This window comes from Hemitrygon akajei, chromosome 6, assembly GCF_048418815.1.
Source record: "Hemitrygon akajei chromosome 6, sHemAka1.3, whole genome shotgun sequence".
In the NCBI taxonomy this organism is placed as follows: Eukaryota; Metazoa; Chordata; class Chondrichthyes; order Myliobatiformes; family Dasyatidae; genus Hemitrygon; species Hemitrygon akajei.
This window is the reverse complement of record NC_133129.1, coordinates 24,736,672-24,756,424: the sequence shown is the minus strand read 5'-3', so window position 1 is coordinate 24,756,424 and position 19,753 is coordinate 24,736,672. Positions and strand designations below refer to the sequence as shown.

General features: G+C 41.9%; 1 protein-coding gene across 5 annotated transcripts in view; it reads right to left on the bottom strand.

Moving 5' to 3' along the window:
• The window catches only part of galntl6 (polypeptide N-acetylgalactosaminyltransferase like 6), a 1,226,984-nt gene that overhangs the window by 694,144 nt on the left and 513,087 nt on the right, over positions 1 to 19,753 (bottom strand). For all 5 annotated transcript variants that reach the window (XM_073047999.1, XM_073047997.1, XM_073047996.1 and 2 more), the window contains exon 3: positions 8,583 to 8,691. In XM_073047999.1, the coding sequence (XP_072904100.1) occupies positions 8,583 to 8,691 (109 nt within the window). The remainder of the gene's footprint in view (positions 1 to 8,582; positions 8,692 to 19,753) is intronic.

Below are 19,753 nucleotides of genomic sequence, written 5' to 3'. Positions count from 1 at the left end.
CTTGAAAACCATGGCTCTCTCAAACTTTTAACCTTTCCTTTCAACCTAACTGGAACATAAAGATTCTGTACCCTCAAAATTTCACCTTTAAATGACCGCCATTTCTCTATTACATCCTTCCCATTAAACAAATTGTCCCAATCCACTCCTTCTAAATCCTTTCACATCGCCTCAAAGTTAGCTCTTCTCCAATCAAAAATCTCAACCCTGGGTCCAGTCCTATCCTTCTCCATAATTATATTGAAACTAATGGCATTGTGATCACTTGACCCAAAGTGCTCCCCAACACATACCTTCATCACCTGACCTATTTCATTCCCTAACAGAAGATCCAACACTGCCCCTTCTCTAGTTGGTACCTCTATGTATTGCTGCAAAACACTATCCTGCACACATTTTACAAACTCCAAACCATCCATCCCTTTTACAGTATGGGCTTCCCAGTCTATGTGTGGAAAATTAAAATCTCCCACAATCACAACCCTGTGCTTACTACAAATATCTGCTATCAGCTTACAAATTTGCTCCTCCAATTCTTGCTCCCAATTAGGTGGTCTATGATACACCCCTATAAGTGTCACTACACCTTTCCCATTCCTTAATTCCACCCAAATAGCCTCCCTAGACGAGCCCTCGAATCTATCCAGCCAGAGCACCGCTGTAATATTTTCTCTGACAAGCAATGCAACAGAGAGTATGTATAATATGTACAGAGAGGGCGGAGCTAAGTCAACATGGCACTAATTGGAGACTCCTTTGCTTGTATCTTCGGAAACAGCTCTATTTCCATCTTTAATATCTCTATTTTTCCCTTTCAGGGTTCTTTTGAAGACCCTGATCTGGATTTACATGCTGACTTCGCTTCTTTGCGGGAATGGGACTCGCTCTCGGGGTTTCACGACTGGTTGTTATCCGACACGCCAAGGATGTGACCTAAGAGTTCAGCTCGCCTTTGAAGGCCTAGAATCTCGGGGCTCTGGAGATGGGCAGATCATAGGTCAGTGTCGCGATAGAGTGGTATGTCGTGGCAGCCAGAAGATCTTTGGTTGTGTGCAGAAAGACCTGAGATCTTTGGGCACAGAACTCGGAAAAAGCGACGCAACGGACTTTTAACATCATAAACCAATGAGTTGTTTGTTATGTCTGCCCTCTCGCTGTGAAACAGAGTCCTCTCTTTCTCCCTTATTAGGGAGAGAGAGAACTTGTGGTATTTTGAATACCAGGTGAATGTGTAGTCTTTGGGTACTGCAAATCTGTGTCTTTGCTTTTGCTTTTGTTGCACGCTTGAGTGCTCGATGGCAGGTGCCGATGCTTTTTTTGCCAGTGAGGGGAGGGGGGATTGTTGCTTGCTGCGGCTTAGGTGCAGGAGGGAGGGGATCTGGCGGGGGGGGGGGACTTATGGTTCTAACATTTAACTGTCATTCATTCTTTGGAGCACTCCTTTGTTTTTGTGGATGGTTGCGAAGAGAAAGAATTTCAGGATGTATATTTCATACATTTCTCTGACATTAAATGTGCCTTTGAAACCTTTGAATTTGCACTGTTTCTTGTGTCTCGAACTTATACTGTAGACTGATGGTGAGCTGCACGTGAAGGTTGACTTGAGTTGGGTTAAGTGACCCAGTTATTGTTGGTTTGTAATTTACTGAGTCTGAAATCTATGACCTCCATGTTGAAGACTGATGGAGCCATTCCTGTGTACAAGGGTGAAAAGGACAATTTGATCTTTCGGTTCAATGGCTTCCCACTGAATTATGGCAACCAACAAATCAGGAGATATTAAAAGTTTTGTGTTCAGAGGGTGCCATCTTCAAGCAAGCAATTAGAAGTGTACATTGCGTGGTGTCTTGCATTACAACAGAATTTGACTACAGGTATAGAAACACTTCGCTCAAGTTATTTATTTATTTTTATTTCTTACATAGTAATACAGCACGGCTTAAGCCCTCTAAACCCTTCATGTGACCCCTGACAACTCTGATTTAACACTAAAATAATCACGGGACAATTTACAATGACCAATTAACCTAGTCGGTATGTCTTTGAGAGGAAAGTGGAGCTCTCGGGGAAAACTCATGCATTCTATAAGGAGGAACCTCAGGTTCCTTACAGATGATGGCAGAAATGAACTCCAAACTCCGACCCTCGAGCTGTAATAGCGCTGAGCTAACCATTACACTACTGTGGCTTCCAATATAAAAAGGGCACTATTGAGATTCCCCTCTGGTATTTAGTGCACATGTCTGGAGACCCTACTCAAGGAAGAATATAATTGCCATAGAGAGAAAGAGAGAGAGAGGAGCAGTATGATTAATGGGAAGGTGGATTTAGGGAATATGAAGCAGACTGAACCAAATGAGCTCAGAAGAATAAGAAGTGATGTTATTAAAACATACACACTTCTAGCAGGCTTGACAAGGTAGCTATAATTGGATTATTATTATCATGTGTACTGAGACAGGGAAAAACGTTATTTTGCATGCCATTGTACACATCATTCAACAATAGAAGTGCATCAAGATCGTATTAAGCAAAAACAGTAACCGAATGCAAATTATAGCATTACAGCGATAATTACAGAGTGTTGTGCAGGTAGATAGTAAGTTCAAAGTTCAAAGTAAATTTATTATCCGAAGTACATACATGTCACCATAAACTATATAGATTTATTTTCTTGCAGGCATTTACAATAGAAGATAGAAATGCAATAGAATAAATGAAACTACGTACAAAACTGTAGACATAAATAAGATGCAAGGGCCACAACAAGATAGGAGGAGAGATCGAGAGTTCACGTTTCTCATTCAAGAAGTTGTTGAAGAATTTTTTAATAGCAGGAGACGGGAGAGTCTTTGACTACGTTAGCTGTTTTAAGGCAGTGGGAAAGTGTAGACAGAGCCCATGGAGAATTCTCTGCAATATCTTGCAGCCTTGGGCAGAGCAGTGGACATTCCACACTCTGATGGATCCTTGTAAGTGTATCTTTAATAACTGGTGAGGATCAAAGGGGACATGATCATGTTTTCTTGGGAGGGATGCTTAGAATTGGGTATCATGGTCCCAAAATCAGGAAACTGCCATTCGTGATAAAGAAATATCTTCATCCAGCTATCAAAGTTCAAAATAAATTTATTATCAAAATACATATGCTGTACCTTTAAATATGTTACTGAGTTTCAAATTTTTGCAGGCATTTACAAGAGAATTTACGAAAATTCACAAAGACTGGCAAACATCCAAACTGTACAAATTTACAAAAATGATACAAAGAACATGATTTGTAGTCTTAGAAAGTGAGTCTGTAGGTTGTAGACTCATTTTTGAAATGAGTTAAGTTATCAACACCGGTTCAGGATCCTGATAGTGTGGGGTAAAAACCTAATGCTGTGGGATCTAAGGCCCTTGTACATCCTGCCCCAATCTAGCAGCAAGAAGAGTATAGCGAGAGAGCTATGGTTGGTGGTGAACCCAAGTGCAGATTAAGGTCGAGAATTAACCCATACTCAAAATAAACAAGATGACACAAATGAAATCCAAAGGCAAAAATCACAAACAGTAGTACGAGAAATGGAACTCCTATGATTGAGCACAGAGTGCTCAGTACAAGTCCTTTAAGTACAGACTTTCCATGAAGGAATGTGGCAGGCAATAATTGGCTGTCTGAGTATTAAAGGGACAGTGGCAGCTAACCATATTCCAGGAAATTGGAGTGCTGAAGCTTGGATCCCTGTTACTGTTCAGTTGGGACCACGATAAAGAGAACATAGCTTCGATGGTGGAGGATGGCAAATCCCCTGAATTTTCAATTCACATGCTTTGTGGATGTTCAGTCTCTGACAGCTATCAATATACTTCTAGCTATTAAAGGGCATAGGGTTAGTGCAAGAAAGATGCACTTAAGTAATAGATCAACCGTTATCTTATTGAATAGTGATCCATTCAAGAGGGGCCAAATGGCTTATTTTTGCTTCCTCTTCTGTTGCTAGGCATTCAGCATTCAGTGAAGAATGGTGAGTAAAGAGGTCGCATCTTCACTGAAGTGAAACCTATGCACATGGACGGGTTGTCCATAAATTGCAGGTGCGTGAAACCATGTGTGTGCTTGCACCATCTGCCACTTCCTCTGTCATGGTCTGCCGTTTGTTCCATGTGGCAGGCAGCTGGGGAGGTTAATTATCGCCATGGCACTGGAGAGGCTGTGACCCTCTGTTAACACGTAAAGTCGTCTTGAGAAGTGTGATCCTACAAGCAATTACTGTTTGCAGAAGATGGTCAGATTTGTCACAGCACTGCACGCTGTGTTAACCATTTCATCACCACAGGCCTCCCACCAAGATGGGAGAGGGCATGGATGGTCACTAAAAGGTTAACTATATTTTAGGTGAATGGCAAGCCAAAATGCACACATAAGCCATATTCCCAGAGTGGTGATTATCAGGACACTGGAGTAAATGTAGAGATTCTTTATTTAAACTGGGGCAACTCAGTGTGATTAGTAGTCTGACATTAAATCGATTGCTTCTGTACAGACTTCCTTCCCACAGCCCCATGCCCCACAAAAAGCATCTTTATCAACACCTTTTGTTTCTCAGAAGGTGCAGGAATGTGTGTGTGTGCACGTGCATGTACACACACACACGCGCGTGTACATCAGCATGTGTTTGTGCGTCCACATCACATGGGAAACCTTGACTCTCTTCTGTCTTTCAGCGGAGTGGGTCGTGATGTTCTAGTCGCTTTTCTTTAGATTGCAAGACCCTGGTGGACGTTGTTAATGCGGAAAGCTGCAAGTCTGATTCACCGAGGATTGGTAGGAGAGCTGCATGGCTTCGGCTGTAGCGATGACTAACAAGGCTCCAAGCCACGCTGTTGCCTCTTTACAGCCATCCGAGAGAGGTGTTGGAGTCAGTGTGCTTTGCTGGGGGCGGTGTAGCAAGGCATCCGAGCTGGAGTTGGTGCTGCCCCCAGTGTTTGCTCAGCAGAAATCAAGTTGTATTGTGTGCCACTGCAGACTGCCACAACATTCACGGACTCTGGGTTTTTGACTATAATTTTTTATATGTGCACTATGTGCCTTGTGCTGTGTATGTCTGTTGGTACTGTATTTGCATCTTGGCCCTGGAGTAACACTGTTTCATTTGGCTGTATTCATGGGTATTCATGTATGGTTGAATGACAATTAAAATAACAAACAAACATGAGCTTGTGGTGTCCAGCATAATGAATAATACATCCACACTAGACCGGATAATTTTGAAAACGCCGGTTTCGCATAAAAATGATAGGCGTCCACACTATGCGTTTTTAAAGTATCTCTGTCTACATTGAAACGGAGATTTCAGCGAATCTCCTCCTACTGCGCATACACAAGACACATCTACCGAAAACAAGTGACATGTTTGGTGTCGAATCTCGGTGTGAAAATGCGCGTTCGTTCAGTTACAGACTAGAAAAACTTAAAACGACGGACAGCTGTTGGCTCTCGGGCAGGAGAACTTAAAAGTAAAAGGAAAACAAATACTGGAGCGTATGAAGGCAACTGACAGCGAGTTCGGTATGAACCGGCTGACGACGAACATTGAAAAACTGACTAACTCTGTTGCATTAATAAAGTACCTTGTTAAATGTATAAAACATGTCTGCAGTAGTGTTATCTGGTATTTCCATACAATATTACATTATGCTGTTACCCATCTATTGTCACAGAAGTACTTGCATAAATAGGTAAACCACCTTCATACGAGCAAGGACAGAAAACAGGGCAAAGTGAGTATACTTATTTATTCAGTAAGTTATGGGTCAAAGTATTTGGTGAGTACATTTCTAACTCTTCTTGCTTCAGTCTCATTGCCGTCTGTTCTGAAATTGTTAGGTTACGTTCAAGAAAACAATGAAATGGCGCGCTGCTGTCTGTTAGCATTTTCAGAAGTCTCCGTTTACCCCGTTCACACTGATCTGCCCGAGCAGCATTTTCAAAAATACCCACCCTGGAAAGCGTTTCTGAAAAGCTCTGGTTTCGGGGGATGAAAATGCCGTTTTAGTGTGGACGAAGGGTAAAAACAAAGAGAAAAAGCTTCGGTTATGGATTTATCCGGTGTAGTGTGGACGTAGCCCCAAAGAGTCTGTAGCCTGTCAACAGCCTCTGACAGCCAATGTCACCAGACCCCACTCACCGGACTCTAAAGCCAACTTCTCTCCCTTCATCCCAAAATCTGGGACTATCCCATTTTGTGAGAGTTTTTTGTATGATTATTTATATTTCAGGGTCATGGAGTCACTGGCATTTTTTAACCATTTCAGATAATGAAAATAGTCATTTATAATTTGAACATCAGTGCAAGAACCTTCATTACATAAAATTCGCAACATCTCAGTATTGACTAGAGCAGTGAGGAAGATTCCCAGTCGCAGATGGAGGAACTCTGCAGAATAATGTATTCAGTTTACTGACCAGACTCTGAAGAAGATCATGATTAACATGGCTTGCAGAAGTCTGTAATGTAACAAAACTTATGATACCCAAAAGAGGGCACAGAGAAATGTCAAGTTACAGTACGTAGAATTTATTGTCAGGTAAAAGTATATAGTAAGTAGACACTGCAGCTTTAATAAAACCATTAAATTTTGACATAATTAATAGTTGAGTAGGGAAGGCTTCAGCTCATTTGGTTCTATGTTTCTAACATTGTGACAGTCTGCCATTACATTTTCTGTTTTACAGATCACTACAGAACACCAACTTCTTTGACCCCTATGACAGCTTTCCTGGAGACATGTTCCCTCTGTTGATTATCTGCCTGTTTAAATGGAATACTATGCAATTCAGTGCTGCTCTCCGGCAGGAGGTATAGAAGCCTGAAGCCCCACACCATCAGGTTCAGGAAGAATGAGTTCCCTACAACCGTTTTTGAACCAACCTGCACAATGCTAATCATGACCTCAGCAACAATACGCTACGGGCCATCTCTTGCATGACCATGGACTAGTCTCAAAATTGCCTTTTTATTTTGCACGAATGTCATGTCTTGCACATTGTGTTTTTCTTCACTATTATATCATTTATGTACAGTATAAATTTACATTTTGGGAATTTGCTGAATCTACATGTCCATGATCCTACTGTAAGAAAGTTTTTTTTAACTGTACCTGAACTTCTTCATATTTTGACCCTAACCTCATTGAAATCTTACGTGACACTAAGTTCTGAACTTAATATCTCTCCTCCATGCTGTCTTTTAAGCAACTTAAGTTTTGTCCCATTACAGACATACACAAACCACTTTAAGCCCTTCAAAGCCTGGTCCCGAAGTTGATTGAATTATTCTGCAGATTTCTTTCATCCACAATCGGGAATCTCCTTCATTGTTCCAATCAACTGAGATGTTGCAAATTTAATATAATAAAGGTTCTTGCACTGAGGTTTATATAATTAAGATTCCTTGCTTTTACTCTGTCATGTAAAGGGTGTGTTGCTGTGTGGTGTGGCTTGTGGGGCCAGAAGGGCATGTTCCATACTGTATCTCTAAATGAAAGTAAGATTGGAATAAATAATCTACGGAGAAAATTAATGGGGAAAGGCATGGAATCATACAATACTTGAAATATCCTGTGGAGTTTTGGTCATCCTGTCATTTAGGGAAGATGTTATTATTGTTGTGTACAACACAGATTTACCAGGACATTGTCACAACTCAGGGGTCTGAGTCACAAGAAGATATTGCATAGACTAAGACTTAATTCCCTGAAATGTAGGAAATATGAGGGGTGATGTGATAGACGTATCTAAGACCATGAGGACCATTGACAGGGTGAAACCAGGTGTTATTAGCACAACCTTACAGGGAACTTAAACTAAGAGGGCACCAATCAAAGGTGAAAAATTTAAAAGGGACCTTAGGGTCAGCTTCTTCACGCAAAGGTTGGTGCTGCTTAAAAGGAGATGCTGGAAATAGCGGTTGAGAAGGACACATTAGTAATGCTTAAAAGTCATTTAGTCCTAAAGAAAGGACCCAGCCCAAAGCATCAGCTGTTTATTCCTTTCCATAGTTATGCCTGATCTGCTGAGTTCCTCCAGCATTTTGTGTATGTTGCTTCAGATTTTCAGCATGTGTAGAATTGCTTGTGCTTACCCTTTAAGGATAACCTGTGATGTGTAGAATGGTCTTGCCAGAAATGCCCAGAGCCTTTTAATTAATCAAAGTATGTGTCCAGAAGGAGTTTCCTTGGATTTGAAATGGAAATAACTCATCTTCAAACATTTGGAAAGGAACTAAAAAGTAAGTCACAAACAAGAAGATCTGCAGATGCTATAAATCCAAGAAACACACACAAAACTTTGGAGGAACTCAGCTGGCTAGGCAGCATCTATGGAAAAGAGTATAGTTGACATTTTGGGACCCTTTGGTAGGACTCCAGATGAAGTGTCTTGGCCTGAAATGTCACCTGTACTTTTTTCCATAGATGCTGCCTGGCCTGCTGCAGCATCTTGTGTGTGTTACTCAAAAATAAGAGTCTTTTCTTAAATAACTGACCAGCTTAGATTATAGAAGAAAATGTGCTGTAATTCTTTACAAAGCCCATACCTGAACGCATCAGATCTTCCCGAATACTCTCATAGTTGTGCCAGTCAATTCTCTTCAACCCATCTGGCCAGCTGTAGGAACGATCATCATTCTGGACGAGGGGAAACCCCTGGAAAACATATAGGTCATTCCATTTATTTACAAAGCTATTCTCAGATTCAAGTTTACTTATCTCATGTGCATCAAAACAGGAAGTGAAATGCATTGATTTCATTAACAACCAACATACCCAGGGACGTGCTAGTGGCAGGGCCAACACAGCACGCTCACAATACTTGGCAAAACGGCGCTGAACACAGCAAACGACAGCAGCAAGCCCCATCCCTCCCTCCCATCCATACACATACACTGTCCTCTAAACCCCCCGGACAGTCCGTAACCTTCCAACTCCAGTCTCCAGCGGACCTGGATATCTCACATCCAACCAGATCAAACTCAAATGTAATTCCTACTGGAGTCCTGAGTTACTAGTCAATGGTTCTGAAGCTAAGTATCTACTACCTCAGGCAATTAATTGCAAAAGTGCTGAGGTTAATCATCAGGGCAGGCAGCAGAGATTGAAATAAGTAATGGTTCTGGTTATTCAGAGCAGTCTGATTTCCTCACCACAGATGCTGCCTGTACTACTCTGTATCTCCAATGTGTTCAATTTTTATTTCATATTTTTGGGATCTGCAAGACTTCTGCTGATTTTTTTTCTACTACCTATTGAACCTATTGATGTTTCATATACTTGGAGCTGGCCTTTAATCAATCTAGTGGGACAAATGGTTTGAAACTGCACTGCAGAGGACAGGAAGGCTTCATAATGGGTAGTCAAAACTTCTCAATGCACCATTGCCCCGCCTACCCGCCATCAAGGACATATATACAGAAAGGTGCTAGGAAAAGGCTAGTGCATGGCCCGTTTCCACTCCCTTCAGGGAGGAGACTAGGTAGCATCCATGCCAGGACCAGCAGAATCAAAAATAGTTACTATCACTCAGCAGTAAAACTGATCAAGATCTCCACCCACTGACACACCCCTCCACACCCTTCTTTTTCTGACAGTCAATTTATTTATTTTTTATTTATTAAAATACAGCATGGAGTAGGCCCTTTCAACCACACTGCCCAGCAACTCCCCCAATTTAGTCCTAGCCTAATAATCGGACAATTTACAATGACCTATTAACCTACCAACTGGTAAGTCTTTGGACTGTGGGAGGAGCCAGAGCACCTGGAGGAAACGCATGGGGGGAATGTACAACTCCTTAGAGGATACAGTTTGAACAACATACAATCCTCTGCCTAGCATCACTTTGATGTATTTATATTTATTGTGTTTTTATTATTGTGTTCTTTATCTTAAGGTGTTTTTTGTGCTGCATTGGATCTGAAGTAACAGTTATTTCATTCTCCTTTACATTTGTCTACTGGAAATTACTTTAAACAATCTTGAATCATATACGTATAAATCTTCTGTCACAAAAAGTGGGATTTCCCAGTGGCCACCAATTTCATTTGACTTCCCAATCCCATTCCAACATGTTGGTCCATAACCTTCTCTATAGGTACAATGAGGCCTCCCTTGGGTTAGAGAAGCAATACTTAATTTCCGTCTACGTAGCCTACAACCTGATGGCATGAACATTAACTTCTCTAACTTCCAGTAATTTCTCCCATCTCCTGCCCCTTTCTTTTTCCATTCCCCATTCTGGCTCCTCTCTTACCTTTTCTCTTCCCTTCACCTGCCCATCACCTCTCTCTGGTGCCCCTCCTCCTTCCCTTTCTCCCTCCCATTCTCCCATGGTCCGCTCTCCTCTGTGCCGCAGTGCTCTATGACTCTACGTTTTCATTAAAGAACTGATATTTCTGGTTGAATTTCACACAACTGCTAAGTCTTCTAATCTGCATTTGCTATACATTTTACAGAGAAGCTGGATAAAAAGATCTGTTCATTAACAAGACTTGCTTGAATCCATAATGAAGGGCCTTGGCACAAAACAATGACTATGTATTTCTCCCTACTGATGCTCTCTGACCAGCTGAGTTCTTCAGGCATATTGTGTGTGTTCTTCAAGATTTCCAGCATCTGACAAATCTCTTGTAGCTATAATTTACAGCATATGCCAATAACGTTGAAACTCTGCTTGCGCAATATTCAGGGCATCGTTCAGTGATGAGGCTTATTGGTTTTTTAGCACTTTTCCAATTGCATTGCATGCTCCATTTCTACTGTTAAGTTTACTGCCTTTTTTTTACATCCCTGGACCTGTTGGCTTCCTCTTGAAAATGCCTGTATAGATCTACTCATGAATATTCTAAACATACAGTCAGGTTAATGGTCCCCAGTCTGAAGTACGCAACCCTCTCAAAGTGATTAGAGGTCGGGCTCTCCAAACATTGTAGAGGATCTGTGAGGCTTTAAAAAAATTGAGCTGATTTCACGTGAAAGTTGACAAAACAAGTAAGAGCAAATAAAAACCATATATTTGGCTGCCTCAACCATTGGATTACTGGTGATTCCAAAATACATTCCAGTATAACTATCGTTGCCATTTATGGTGAGGCTGGGATTTTATGGACTTCTAAGGGGAATCACAATCTTGTTTTACTTTGGAGGCATGCATGCCTCAATGACCTGGAGAGCTATGTTGGCTGGAGTCAGGGCTTTATGCTTGGGCTTTTGGTAGAGTTGCTCATCCCTAACAGGTCAAAGGGCAGACACCAGACTGAGAGTGGTCCACTGGTCCTCCAGGTTTGAGGGTTCAGCTCAGGGCTAACAACCCTGAATGGTCAATCAAAATTGCTACAGAAACCGAACTCTGGATTGGGGATTGCCAAACGTTATGTGGATTTTCTGGCGTAGTCTGTTTTGTCACGTGCTTTTGTGATATCATTCTGGAGGAACGCTGTCCCATTTTTAAAAAAACTGCATTGCATTTGTGGTTTCTAAATGACAATAAACTGAAACTGAACTGAACTAGCGATGCAGAATCTGTCAACATCTGAGTGGCCAAGGGCAGACAGAGATGAAGGACCTTCATTGCTGCCCTTAACACCAGGGGCATACTAGACAGCAAGTCATGAACAAGTGGGGATTGAATTTGTTCACCACATACTTATTGAAACATTGAACTGTCTTGTGAAATGTGTTGTACTGTGCCAACGACCAACACAGTCTGAATATTGTGCTGGGAGTAGCCACAAGCGTGGTTAAGTTTCAGTGCAAACATAGCATGCCCACAGCGCTCTTTGGAATGTGAAATGTAACTGGAGCACCCAAAGGAAGCCCATGCAGTCATGGGGAGAATGTACAAACTCCTTATAGACAGCAACAGGGAACCAAAACCACATCGGTGATTGCTGGTACTGTAAAGTGATTGTGCGAAGCTTTATGTTACCATGCCACAAATGCAAAATGCTCTACTTTCTCTACACCCGTGACTGTGTGGCTAGGCACAGCTCAAATGGCCATCTTTAAATTTGCTGACGATACAACTGTTGTTGGTAGAATCTCAAATGATGATGAGAGGGCATTTATCAGCTAGTTGAGTGGTGTTGCAGCAACAATCTTGCACTTAACATCAATAAGACCAAAGAACTGATTGTTGACTTCAGTAAGAAGGACCAGACCCCAGTTCTCAGAGGGATCAGAAGAGGAAAGACTGAGCAACTTCAAGATTCTGAGTATCAATATCTCTGAGAATCTAACTTGGACCTAACATATCGATGCAGCTACAAAGAAGGCAAGACAGCAGCTACATTTCATTAGGAGTCTGAGGAGAGATAGTATGTCACCAAAGACACTCGCAAATTTCTCGAGATGTACTGTGGAGAGAATTTTAACTAGCTGCTTCACCAATTAGTATGTGGATGGGGCCTATTGCACAGGATCGAAATAAGCTGCAGAGAGTTGTAAACTCAGTCAGCTCCATCATGGGCACTATCCTCTGTAGTATCCAGGACATCTTTGAGAACTGTTACCTCAAACAGGTGGCATCCATCATTAAAGACCCCCATCATCGAGGTCATGCCTTGTTCTTATTGATACTATCAGGGAGGAGGTACAGGAGCCTAATGGCACATACTCAACAATTCAGGAACAGCTTCTTCCTTTCTGCCAATTTCTGAATGAACATTAACCCATGAACACTACCTCACAACTGTTTTATTTCCACTTTTGCACTACTTACTTAATTTAACATATATATAAAACAGACACAATACACATGTATACATATATCCATATATATGGCAGCAATACAGTGCAATGCATAACAGAGAAAAACATGAATTAAAGTATATCTATATATTTACTATAATTCATGTTTTTTCCCTCTATTATGTATTGCATGATACTGCTGCCACATAGACAATTTCCACAATATATGCTGATGATATTAAACCTGATTATAATTCTGGTTGGTGATTACTGGTCAGTGTGTGTTGCTCCAGGACCTTGGACAGCAACAGGCTTGGCTTACTGTTACTTTCCTCCGTGTTCTCGTTAAACTACATTGGAATTCTTCACAATGCTGTAGTATTATCTGGGGAATGAATGACTGTTTTATATTAATGGACTGGGTGGCAGTGTAATAGAGATGAAGATATTATACCAATCATCTGTGAGAACAGAGTGATATTGGGAGTGGCATTGAATTAGGAACAGAGTAGGGAGGGCCAAGTGAGAATGAGGAGTGTATTCTTTTCTTTTCTGATGCCTTGTGGCTTTTGATGAATATTAACAAAATAGTAACAGAACAGACACTGCATGCCCTGAGAAACCTCTATATATGATAATATAGTCAGGAGCTTTAGGGTTTGACAAAACTCATTAGAAAGAGAGCTCCGGCTATCCAAAGTGGTACGCTATTAAAACCTTCAGTGTGTGCCTGAGGACATGCCTGCTTACTTATTTACAGCTGGAATTTCATCTCTGTATATGTTTAGTTGACTTCAATGTGGAGAGCAGGTGGTTTGTGTTGCTCCAATGAAAAGATATCATGAATGCATAATCCATTGAAACTTTATTCTCATATGAATCCCAATGCAACTACTGAATGAGTATTGACTACCTGGAATTGACTTATACCATCAAAATCAGACGACACTCAGACCAGGTTGGAAAGAGAGGCATCCTCCCCCCCTCGCACCCCCCTCCCCAATCCTTCTCGGTCCTGAAGAAGGGTCTCAGACCAAAATTTCTGTGCTGCCTGACCTGCTGAGTACCTCCATCATGTCGTGTGTGTTGCTTTGGATTTCCAACATTTACTGACTTTGAGGTAAACTCTTTGCTCACACCAGAGAGGTAAAAAAAGAAATGTATAACTGAATGATATGCTCAAAGAAAAATGTAATTTACTTTGCTTTTGGCTTTACCTTAATGGTAGGGATTTACCTTACCGGTAACAACCTCAGTCATGGGGCATGCTTCGATACTATATTAGTTTATGACTAAAATTAACTCTCATGAAAACCTTAATTCTCCCAAAATGGATATGCTTAATTTTGTGATGCAGCTCATATCATAGCAAGGGTTCCTAATCATTTTTTCCCCACATAGATGAATACCAGTTAGCAAGGAGTCTGTGGACTATAGGCTGGGAACCCCCGACACAGAGAAACAGGGAGCAGTCTTGCAGCTGGATCTGTAAGACTGGTTTACACATCAGCTATTTGTTTCCACAACGGCTAAATCAAACCACGTACAAATGAAGTGGAAAATTTCCCTATTTGCTTTCCAGTTGTCTGCAGCTCTGAAGGCGAGTGCAATTGATAGTGGCAGTGTGAATTGTTAAAGCAAAAATATATTGCAGCTTTGCAGTTGACAGTCAATTTGGTGGAAGGTTGCGCTGCGTGCAGCTGTGAAGCCAGCTGTTGATGTTTCTGCCTCTAATAGCTGACAGGTCATCTCAGGATGCCCACACTGAATCTTAATTAGCTGGGAGTGACAGTGTGACCAACCTTTGTGTCATCTTCATATCATCTGTTTGTCCAGGAAAAGGCTGCAGTGTTGAAGGAAATGTTTCTCAGTCACATCACATATTCATGTACAGGATGAAAGACAGGTCCTTTGTTCGGCATGAACGATTGGTGGCAAAGTGGTGGACTGATCTTGTCCCACTTGCCTGGGTTTGGATTCTACCCCTCTAAATCTTTCCTACCCACAAACCTGACCAAATGTTTGATTGTGATAAATCATTGGCATCGACAATCTCCATTGGCAGCTCACTCCACATCACCATCCAAGTGCAAAAGTTGCCCCTCAGGTACCTTTTAAATCTTACCCCTTTCAGTGTAAGCTTATCCACTCTGGAATGGACTCCCTTATTCTTGGAAAAAGACCATGATCAGTTACTTTATTTAAGCCCCTCATGATTTTACAAATATCTATAATATCAGCCCTCACTTTCCTTCTCTCCAGGGAAAATGGTCCCGCCTATACAGCCTCATAAACCTTTCAAACTTGATTACTTCCTTGTAAGTCTAAAGTTGCACCCTTTCCATCCTTCAATTGCAGGACAACCAGAAGTACATGCAGGATTCCAGAAGTAGTCACGTTAACATCCTGTACAGCTGCAAAGTGGCATTCCAGTTCCTGTTCCTCAATATTCCAATCAATGAAGGCCAGTGTACCAAATACCCTTTTCACCACCTATCTAACTGTGTTACCACTTTCAAGGAAGTATCTACCAGGACATCTAGGTCCCTCTGACCTTTGCCAATCTTTACAAACTCAGTAGCCGCTTTATTAGATACACCTATACAACTGCACAATAATGTAAATATCTAATCAGCCAATCATGTGGCAGCAACTCAATGTATAAAAATGGGCAGACATGATCTAGAGGTCCAGTTCTTGTTCCGATTCAAACTTCAGAATGAGGAAGCAATGCAATCTAAGTGGACTTTAAACATGAAATGATTATTGCTACCAAATCTGGTAGTTTGAGTATCTCAGAATCTGCTAGGATTTCATGCACAACATTCTGTAGAATTTACAGAGAGTGGCACAAAAATAATAAAAAAAAAAATCCAGAGAGCAGCTGTTCTCTGGGTGAAAACAGCTTGTTAATGAGGTCGGTCAGAGAAGAATGGCCGGAGAGGCTCAAGCTGATAGGAAGGTAATTCAAATGACCATGTATATAACTGTGGAGTGCAGAAGACCATATCACGTTCCACCCTGTACCTAATAAAGTGGCCACTGAGTATAATATTGTATTGTATTTTATCAAAATTGTCACCAAGTTCATCTTCTTGTAATTAAATATTTAACATGCACTTGGATTTCCAGTGTAAGGCACTGCATGTGCTTATAGGTCTCATTGAAAAAAACTTGTTCCATTATCCAGGCAAATTAATGAATATATTTAAATTCCTATCACATTAGACTTTTCTCACATCAAATGAAAGCAATGTTTACATCCATTTAAAACAAATGTTGAAGTTCAACCTGGGTTCCAGTCTTCACAATAAAAACAGGATATGGCAGGAACACACAGTTTGCCAGGCAACACCTGTGAAATGACAAATAATTACACAAAGAGAAATAAAAAGGAAACTAATGGAAGGTTCCAAATGGTACCCGTTTCTTTCTACACAAATGCTGTCAGACCTGCTGAGTGTTTCCATTATTTTTTTCTATTGATTTCAGATTTCCCAGGTCTGCAATTTTATTTAACCTTTGATCTATCACAGAAGATAAACTTCTTTAGATGCACAGTGGAGAATATCTTGACTGGCTGAAAAAATACCTGGTATGGAAACACCAGTGAAGAAGAATGGAAAGACCCACAAAATGTGCTAGATGCAGATCAGTCCATCACAGGAAATGCCCTCCCCACCACTGAGCACGTCTACAAGGAGCACTGCCAGAAGAAAGCAGCATCTGTTGTCAAGGATCCCACCAGCCAGATCATGCTGTCTTCTCACTGCTGCCTTTGGGAAGGAGACACAGAAGCTTTAAATCCGACACCAACAGGTTCAGGAACAGGTGTTGCCCTTTTACCAGTGACATGTATTGTATGTACTTTGGTAATAAATTTTCTTTGAACTTTAATATATCGGCCCCAAGGCCGGAGTCAACTTCTCTGTTCTAATGTTAATGTCCCAACAGTGGATACGTTAGGTTTCTTGTATTATGGTACACCATTGAATCTAAGTTGTTCTGAAAGAATTATAAAGTCATAAAGTTACAATATGTCCATACTAAACTTTTTGCGATTAAAAACTTTGTTACACAGTTCTCCATGACTCCTTCCATTTCTTAAGAAATCCTCTGATCTGATCACTGAAACCTTACATCACTGATCTGATCTGGCTCCTGTTCACTCCAGACTGATCAATGAGTTTGGCTCATAGCTGCTTTAATAGATAACGTCAAGAAAAACTGAGGATAGGCAATAAACAAAGGAGGCATAGTGGCACATTTGGTACAAACACTGCCTCCCGGCCTGTAGACAGAGACTAAGCACTGCAGCACCACTTGTGATGATTAGATAGGTCTGGTCAAGGGAGTGCTTACAGGATTGCTTTGAGGCAGTAGGCTGGACAATATTCAGGGATTCATCTTCAAATCTGAATGAAAATGCCGTAGTTATCATTGATATCATCAAGACCTGTGAGGATGAGTGTGCGCCTTTGTGAACGTATCAAACATACCCAAACAAAGTCACAATGAACCAGGGGATTTGTAGACCGCTGAGTGCCATATCTCTGGCACTCTTGACCAGTGATCCAGAACTATACAAGAAATCCACGTGACCTACAGAAGGGTATTTTAAGAGTGAATAAACAATTCCGATTGAAGCTTCAGATGACATTAGATGCATGTCAACTCTGAGGGTTTGTAGGCCATTACTCTCTATGAAGCAAAACCTAACTTTATGAATTGGTGTGATGAACTCAATGCCTTTTATACATAATTTGAAAAAGAGAATAAAACTGCACCTGTGCAAATCCCTGCAGCATACGGTGACCCTGTGCTTTCCGTCAGGGAAAGGCCAGCAGTGTGCTTGGTAGGGCACTGAAAACCTCTATCAACCAACTGGTAGGAGTATTCAAAGACATCTTCAATCTCTTACTGCTGCATTCGAAGAATACCACCTGCTTCGTTAGGGCAATCATACCAGTGTCCAAGAAGAGCAGGGTGAGATGACTCAATGACCATCACCAAGTTGCACTCACATCCCCTGTCATCAAATGCTTTGAGTGGATGGTCATGGCCAGAGTCATCTCCTGCCTAAGCAAGGACCTGGATCCGCTGCAATTTGACGATTTCTATAATAGAAACACAGAAAGCCTACAGCACAATACAGGCCCTTCGGCCCACAAAGCTGTGCTGAACATGAATAGATATATAGCGGATATAATCCCACTTCACTCAGCCTTGGCTTACCTGGACCATAGCATACCTACATCAGGCTGCTGTTTATTGCTAACACACATGACTCTATGGCTCCAGTGGCATCTATAACTTTTGCCAACCGTTGGCAGAATTTCAGATGGTGATAAGGAGGCATACAGGAGTGAGATAGATCAGCTTGTTGAGTGGTGTCATGCCAACAACCTTGTATGTCAGTAAGAACAAGGAATTGATTGTGGACTTCAGGAGTGGAAGACAAGGGAACACACATCATTCCTCATTGAGGGATCAGAAGTGGACAGGGGGAGCTATTTCAAGTTACTGATGTCAACATCTCTGAAGATCTATTCTGGGCCCAACATATTGATATAATTGCAAAGAAGGCACTACAATGGCTATAATTAATTTGGCATTTGAGGAGACTTGGTATGCCACCAAACATACTCACAAATTTCTACAGATGTACTGTGTAGAATGTTTTAACCAGTTACACCACCATCTGGGATAGAGAAGCCACTGTGTGGGAGCAGAAAAAGCTAAGGAAGTTGTAAATGGTGCCAACTCCATCATGGGCTCCAGCCTTCACAGATTCAAGGACACCTTCAAAGCCTGATGCCTCAAGAAGGTGGCACCCATCACCCAGGACCTGCCTTCTTCCCATTGCTACAATCAAGGAGGTGGTACAGGAGCCTGAAAACACACACTGAACATTTCAGGAACAGTTTCTTCCCTCCACAGTGAGTTTTCTGAATGGACAATGAACCCATGAACACTACCTCACTACTTTTGCTCTCTTCTTGCACTACTTATTTAATTAAATTTTTATATATAATATGGGGGGGTGGGGGGAAGAGGAGGATGAGAGACTCAACAGGACAGACATACCAGCAACAGCCAGGACAGGAAACACGACTACGAGGAAGCTAAAGCAAACACCACTGACCGGAGAGGAATTCACGGTAAGGTGCCATTGCGGGAAAGTCTGCAAAAACAGAGGGCTCAAGATACACCAGAGCAGATGTGGATCAGTGGTGACCCAAGTGCAGCGCACAGACTTAGTATCCGGTGAGATGAAGGAGAATGTCAGCCAAGAAGCACTCCACAGAGCTGAAGATCTCTCCGCACTTGAGTCACCTCAGCACCAGACAACAGACCAAGTAAGTTCCCCCTCGGCTACCCCAATCCATTCGTCAAGGAAAGACAGGATCAAATGGCCTAGATCGTCAGACAACGTCGCCTGGATGCAGTTCGATGATGATCTAGACGGCATCCTGGGAGTTGCCTTAGCAGGTCCAGTACACACAAAGATCGACTCACTCACAGCCATAGCGTACAATCTAGCTAAGGAACGATTGGCCCAATGCAGCGGAGAAGTCAGCCCGAGTTACCACGGCAACCAAATAGGAGGAAAAGGGAGGTTCATCACTTGAGAGGTGAATTAAAGATGCTCAACAAGAGGTTTAAAATCAGCTCACCAGCCAAAAGAGGTGTCAAGGACTTAACCAGCATGCTGTGGGATCAGCTGTGTAAACTCTGGAGGACGGAACATCTTCGACAGCAAAGTAGGCAGAAAGAGAAAAGGCGAGTGCAGTTTGTGAGAGGTCCATTCAGCTTCACCAGGGCTCTTCTTGGCCAACAAAAATCTGGTATACTATCCAGCTGGAAGCCAGAGGTAAAGGAGTTCCTATGGGAGGCAAACAGTGACACACGGAGGGGTCAGGGACTAGGAACCAATCGGGCTGTACGTAGACGGGAAAAACCATCAATTGAGCTGAACGTGAGGAGCCTACATGGCAGGAAATCCAGGACATCATCCGGAAAG